A 7,428-nucleotide genomic window follows, 5' to 3' on the forward strand; every position below is an offset into this window, starting at 1 on the left:
GTGGGGTCCTTCATGATGCAGGTGGCCCTCTTCCTGCATCTGGAGGTGTAGATGTCTGTGATGGTGGGGAGACTGATTCCAACAGATTTCTGTGCAGCCTTCACCACTCTCTGCAAAGCTTTTCTTTCTGCAGCTGTGCAGCCTCCATGCCACACATTGATGCTGGAGCACAGGATGCTCTCCACTGCACACCTGTAGAAGGAGGTGAGGACTGAGCTTCCCAGACCAGCTCGCCTCAGCCGTCTGAGGAAGTAGAGTCTCTGATGAGCTTTCTTGATCAGGCTGGTGGTGTTGTTGCTCCAGCTGAGGTTGTCATTCATGTGTACACCCAAGTACTTGTAGCTGGAGACCACTTCCACCGCAGATCCTCTTATGTTCAGGGGGGTGTAGGTGTTTTTGTTCCTTCTGAAGTCCACAATCATCTCCTTTGTCTTCTTCACATTGATGTGAAGGTTATTCTCTCTGCACCAGCTCTCCAGGTGTTCCACCTCCTGCCTGTAGCTGGACTCATCATTGTTTGTGATGCATCCCACCACCGCTGTATCATCTGCAAACTTTACAATGTGACAGCCTGGATGGGTAGCTGCACAATCATATGTGAGCAGAGTAAACAGGAGGGGGCTCAACACACATCCCTGAGGAGAGCCAGTGCTGAGGGTTATGGTGGAGGAGGAGAGGTTGTGGATCCTCACTAACTGTGGTCTGTTTGTTAAAAAGTCTAGTACCCAGTTGCAGATGGAGGGGCTTAGTCCTAGTGTGAATAGTTTGTCCATCAGGGTTTGGGGGATCATGGTGTTGAAGGCGGATGTGAAGTCCACAAAGAGCATACGGACGTAAGAGTTTTTCTGCTCCAGGTGGTTGAGTGCAGTGTGGACCACAGAGGAGATTGCATCCTCTGTTGATCGGTTCTCACGGTATGCGTACTGATGAGGGTCCTCGTTGATGTTGATGGTTGTTTTGATGTGAGTCATGACCAGTTTTTCGAAGCATTTAGCGACTATCGGGGTGAGGGCCACTGGCCGATAGTCATTCAGACCAGTCACTGTAGAGCTTTTTGGGACTGGGATGATGGTGGCAGTCTTCAGGCAGGTGGGAACTGTCTCCAGGGTAAGTGAGGTGTTAAAGATGTCTGCCAGCACCTCACAGAGCTGATCAGCACATTCCTTCAACACTTTTCCGGGGATGTTGTCTGGGCCAGTTGCTTTGTGCGGATTAATCCTCCTGAAGGTACTCCTTACTTCTGCTGAGGTCACGCTGAGATGCTCTTCATCCGGTGGTGAGGTGAGTCTGGTGCTACGGTACTATTACGGTAATTACGGTACTGACTGGAAATACGAGTTGAATGAAAAGGACAGCATTGGATTCAGGACATGGCATCAGAAGCTGACAGGAAGTAGCAAGAATATAAAAACAATGGCAAACAGTGAGAGGCCTGCAGATTGTGGAGTCCACGTTGCAAATGTTGGCTCCTCCACAACTTAACACAAACCCTTTTTTTTTTTCTTGGATGTTTTTATTTGAGCAGAAAGCGTTGAGAACAGCAGCAGTGAGCCCATCGTTGTCCAAGTTTGTTTACCCTTTAAACTGTTGCCATTGTGAGCGTTTGCACAAAAGTTTGATGTGTTCAGTTGCTTTCATTAGTTCACTAATCGTGTAGCCTGTGATCCCTCATCAGGTGCAGTTAAGGGTGTGATCCCCAGTCTTTCATACAACAATCTGCTGAAACCAGTCTGTTGGTGTGGCTTTTCAAAATATGCACAGACTGAAAGTTGTGTAACGTGTCCCCAACTTTAACCTTGTTCCTGTTGTAACTCTGAAAACCAGCAGGATTTGCTAATGGTTGTGTTCAGTAACCATTAGTGGTACAAACCGATCACATTCTGTGCTTTCAAACGTTGTAGCAACATATTCACTCGCAGTGGTTGGACAACATGGATTACTGAGCTACAAACTGACAGAGGTGAAAAAAATACTACGTTTGTCCTTATTTTATATAAAATTTGTTTTTAGGGTCACGACTCATTTCAGCTGACGGTAAAAGCAGAAATTCTGCTAACTGAACTTGGAAAAGACGCCAGCAAGTCGTAATTTTTCAATTGGAAATCGTTAGACCTTCCTCATTCCACCTGTAAATTTCCAACGTGTTGAAACTTGTCTGTAGTTCATTTATGAATACAACCAGTTTATGTTGACTGGTTTTTACGTCATCTATTGTCACGCTCACATTCTTCATTTTCTACATTCTCTCTCAGGCGCTTGCGATCTCTGCTCACAACTCTGGGCCCCTGGGCCCTGCAGAACGGCTGGCAGGCCCGCTGTGTCCTCAGTGTCTTTTATGAGAGGCGATGGGAGCAGAACCTGGAGGACCTCAGACGAGAGCTCAACATCCAGCCTCCACCACTCAGTTTGATGAAGAACACCTGAAGGAGCCAACAAACATCCCTTCAGGGACTATTTGTATAAAAAAACTGACTGAATCACAGACAAACAGGAAATGTTCGGGATTGCATTTTACGACTGATGTAATTGTCTAGAGGAAACGGGGGAAGTTTGTTCTTTGTAACGTCTGACTTGTTTCAACTTGCATCCTGAATTTGTTTTCTTTCATCAGCTGTTACTCACGCCAGCATCTGCTCAAGTAATGTTGAAATTTTTAATTTCTTATAGTGTTTGACTGCAGGCCTGATTCAACAGACTGTCAGATGAGGTTTTGTTGTGCAACAGCATTAACAGAAATAAATTTCAGGTCGAAATCATCTCTAATACTACATGCGTTATGCTTTTATTTTGTATCATCATCTCAGATCGAGTAGTTTTTTTCTTTATGACCAGCAGAATTTGGTGTCACTATATTTTAGACTTAATAGGTTCCTGATTACTGAAATTAAAAAAATGCACTTGTTACTGAGAAATGAGAAAGCAGCAGCACCTTTTGACTCCTTCCACAAACTGACTTCCTGTTTTAACCTAAATAAATTCATCAACAGAAAGTAAAACTGCACAGATGTGTGATGATCTAATTTAAAACACCTTATTTTTCTCACTCAAAGCACTTTGAAGGTGAAACTTTATCACAAGTCCGAACTGCGTCCAGAGAATCGAAACAAACTTTAAACTTTTACCAGACACGAGCACAAAGAAAGCAATTTTCAGTGTTTGTATTAAACTTTAAACTTGCTTTTGTTTTAAATTTATTTTCTTTTTATGTAACTTTGTTTATTCTTTTATTATACTACGTTCAATAAAATAAAACTCAACTCAAACTTTATTTTTAAACTAATCCGGCATTTGTGAGGAAATGCATGTAATTTCACAGGAAGTGCACCAAAATAAAAGCCCTATAATTCAGGAAGGGAAAAACAAAAGCTTCAGGTGAGAATTGTGATGTATTTTGGGGTCATTTACTAGATGCAAAGTGACCAAAGTTATAGAATAATCAAGTAATGGTGTTCTGGAAGAATTTGCAAATGGTCAACAATCAATTTACCCACAATGCTTAGTCTTATTTAAAAAAAAATACTTGTATTTCACTATTTTGTGTCAAACTCCATTTGAAAATTATCTTTCACACACAAAAAAATCCATTCAACGAGCATCCTGCAGGCCAGATTGTGCCCTTTTTATTATTTCTTTGGCCCCACAAAGCTGCCAGAAACTCAAACTGAATTGTCAGAAAATAATGAAAAATATAAGAATACCTATCACAGCTTCATAAACACCTTCAGTGTCATATGTGTCTAGTAGAAATCGGCATTTGTCAAACAGATTATATTTGGTAAACGATGACAACGGAGAGAATGGGTCAACTGCGCACCTGTAAGAAATCGTCTGATTGGTCCATCCATTCCAGCTTGTAGTATGAATGGAAGATAAGTGCAAAGGCACCATTAGCTATACAAGAACCCTAAAATATATAAACTAGATTTGAAAATGTGACTGAAAGTGAATGGACTGAAAAATAGTTTTTGTTCACAACAGCAGTGTTTAGAAGAGGACGAGATGAAGTACAGTGCTCACATTTTTCAGCTGAGTGTGGAGTTTGCAAGTAGCTTGAGACATTTTATCTCCAACCCACTCACATCTGAAGTTAAATTGCCCAGTTTTAGATCATAAAACCTGAATTTTGTCTTATTTAATCCACCTAAGAATTATGTGGCGCCTCTTGGAGATGAATTACATAATAGTTACTTTGCAGTTTTAAAATACATGCTGACATTTTAAGTTTTATGCTGGTTTTATTTAATTTTATATGCTGTCACAACTTAATGAAAGGTTTGTATGAAAAAAGATGTTACATTTCCTATAAGTATTGTACCTCCTGATATTTCTCTTCAAATGCTGTTTTTTTAAAGAGTTAAATAAAATGCAGCATTATTTTTGCAGGAAAAATATTTACTTTATTGTTAATTATATATATATTTGCACAAAAATTGCCACTGATGACAGCTTGAGGTTATGTTTTAGATCATTTTGTGTTTTGTTTGCCTCCCTGCACACCTCTCTGTAGCAGATTGTTGCTTCTGTTTGACTGGATAGTTCAGTTACATCAGAATGGAACTAAAATGTGGTAAATTTTCAAACCATTAGTTATATTTGCTTGAAAACTGTGAGGATATTAGAATTTATTTATTTTGTCATAAGCCTGTGTTGCCCCCTGGTGGTTCTTGGATGAAACTGCTGAGGGGAAGATGCACAGCAGGAACATGTTTTCTCTCTAAAAAGGTTATAAATCGTTTATTATATGAAATATTCAACTGATTATTCGAAAGCAAAGTCTTGACTCTTGTTACATATGGAATAAACAATATGAGATGCAAATAAACTTTGTCGGTTTCAAGTTATTTTAACGATTTATTGTTATTGTGGACGTTACAGTATCTTGTTGAACCTCTTTACATTCAAAAAACTAATGTTAAATTTTTATTTAGATGTTTAGTCAAGGGTGTATAGTATTTGTAATGTCCTGTATTAAAAATATAAAATTTACCAGAGTGTATTTCAACTATATGCCCTGTAAGCTCTAACATAAACTGAATTGAAAACCTTGATGAGACTAAATTCAGCTCATATAAATTATATATATATATATATATATATATATCAGAAATAAATAAATCAGCAGTAATCAAGTTTACTCAGCAAATTTTAAAATTAATATTAAAATTATAATTAGGACAGTGTGGACACCTGAGCAAGAGTGGTTTAATTCTGGTTCCTTGTTCTTACTACTGTAGTCTACCTAACCACCCTTACCTATATCGTATTTACTAAGTTTTCATAGTTCAAGAACTACTTGATAACACAGTACAATAACTACTTTTTCAATTCTTGTTCTTAAGTTGTGTTACCAAATTTTCACTACTTTTCTTACATTCTTACACTTTGGTTCTCTAAAGCATTTTATTGTTTTCTATCATTGTGCCGTGTGAATTTAATTAGAGATATTAAAGTCTTGACTTATCTCTTAATAACCAAAAATTCTTATTTCTCACATGAAGTTTAAAACCTGGATCAACCAAGCTTTATTACACAGATTAACTATCATCTTACAAACAAAAATCAAACTCCGTCAGTCAGTTTTTTTACATTATGTATGGTACTACAAAAATCAACATACAAAATTATTTAAAGCAAATAAATTGGTAAACTTAAAACAATATAGTAAAAATAAATAAAAAGTGATGCTGTTTGAGGCTATTGCACAGAGTTGTCTCCATCTGCTGTTTCCTCACAGGTACGACCCCACTCGGTTCATCAGTGCAGGATGGTGATGCTGCGGTCCGTCACGGCGCACGCCGGCAGCAGCGGAGCGCTGAAGTGCTGCGTGACGGCGTGCAGGACAGCGCAGGAGTCCGGCTCGTAAAACAGCAGCATCTGACTCGGCCAGTCGAGCAGAACGCCGATCCTCTCGGGTCTCCTCACCACCTGCAGGGGCACCTTCTTCCCCGCGTGACAGTACGAGTAGTCGTCATCGTAGCGAGAAAGCACCCAGGACTGAGCGTTGTTGCCCAGTCGGGCCTCATTGCTGGAACCTTTGCGTTCCAGAGAGGCGTAGCAGACCCCCACCTTAAAGGCGCCGCTCTGACCCACGTCCACCACCCAGCTGTGGGTGCCGGAGGACACAGACAGGGAGCCCAGAGCATTGGGCCACAAGTCAAAGCGAGCGGGGTCGTAGGATGGAGATTGGCGGGGCTTTTTTTGGAGGAAGGTCAAAGTTCGTAGATCGTCGGAGAGGGAAAGGAGGGGGCTCACCGTGCGCTCGTCAAACCTTACCAGAGGTGATCCATATGCTGAGTGGGCAGAAAGAAACGTGAGTTAGTCCAATGCCTGTCCTTTCGTTTAGCATCCATCCCCCACAAACACTTTAATTAACCTTAAAATAAAAATATGAACTGTGCAACGTCAACTGCTGCCAAAACAGAAACGGCCACTGTCAGATTGTTGGTGGAAATGGAGGACTGGACCCTAATGCAGACTGAAAAGGAGGCGCTCAAAGGTAAAATTAAAAAAGGCTTTATTAATAAAGTTAACGAAAAAGTGCTGGCAAGGGAGAGGAAATACTTAAACAAAACTATGAAATAAATAAATGGGCTCATGGAGGAGGAAAGCCAAAAAACACGGACGGCATGAAAGACTAATGCTGAACTGAAAAGCAAACTGAGGAGGAACCATTTCAAGAGACACTAATGAATCCTACACAACACCTGGAGTGATTACAGATCGGGGACAGGTGAGGGTGGCAGGCTGAATGAGAAAACACTGAGGAAGCTGGCTGAGGGCACGAGACCTGAACCAGAACACTGAAACAAAACCTAACAACAAGGAGAAAATGACAAAAGAATAATGAGTTTAACAGAACAGGAAAAAACAGAAAAATCTACAGGACAAACATTAAACATTAACTGCACGGGAATAAAATTAAAATAAAAACTCAAGCAACTAGGGATGCATGATATTGGATTTTTCGCTGATATCTGAAATGTTAAAACTTATTTGGCTGATAACCGATACACCGATATTTTTTTCCCTAGACCTACTTATAGAGACTACATAGCTTTCTCTGTTGGAGTTAAAACACCGCATTATTCTGCACAGTCTGTCAGTTTGACCTGCTACCAAATGCAGATGCTAAAAATGAGGCTGAAATTGATGCAACACTTCAACTTGGATTATGTTTAATGTCAAATTTATTCATGACCTTTACTCTCTCTAACACAATGACAACTCGAACTGTGCAAATTTGTAAATTTTCACAAATCTAAACTCAACCTGTTCACAAGCGACAAGTGAAAAGCTCATAAGTAGAAGTGCATTAATAAATATACTTGACGGTTTCTTAGATTAAAAATTAACTTAAAACAGAAGCCCAGTACTTAGTTATACAATCTTAATAATGAACTCAAATCTCCTTGTCACTGGGTTGTCATA

The 7,428-nt window shown here is 39.9% G+C and overlaps 2 protein-coding genes across 2 annotated transcripts in view; one reads left to right on the forward strand and one right to left on the reverse strand.

The window, feature by feature from the left end:
- coq4 (coenzyme Q4 homolog (S. cerevisiae)) overlaps positions 1-2,795 on the forward strand; it is a 9,282-nt gene extending 6,487 nt beyond the window's left edge. The window contains exon 7 of the mRNA XM_037691810.1: positions 2,253-2,795. Within this exon, the coding sequence (XP_037547738.1) occupies positions 2,253-2,424 (172 nt within the window). The 3' untranslated portion in view covers positions 2,425-2,795. The remainder of the gene's footprint in view (positions 1-2,252) is intronic.
- A 2,959-nt stretch (positions 2,796-5,754) lies between these two features.
- bspry (B-box and SPRY domain containing) overlaps positions 5,755-7,428 on the reverse strand; it is a 9,821-nt gene continuing 8,147 nt past the window's right edge. The window contains exon 6 of the mRNA XM_037691893.1: positions 5,755-6,290. Coding sequence (XP_037547821.1) covers positions 5,755-6,290 — 536 coding nt within the window. The remainder of the gene's footprint in view (positions 6,291-7,428) is intronic.

This window comes from Nematolebias whitei, chromosome 18 (genome assembly GCF_014905685.2).
Source record: "Nematolebias whitei isolate Nwh7 chromosome 18, NemWhi1, whole genome shotgun sequence".
NCBI classification, from domain to species: domain Eukaryota; kingdom Metazoa; phylum Chordata; class Actinopteri; order Cyprinodontiformes; family Rivulidae; genus Nematolebias; species Nematolebias whitei.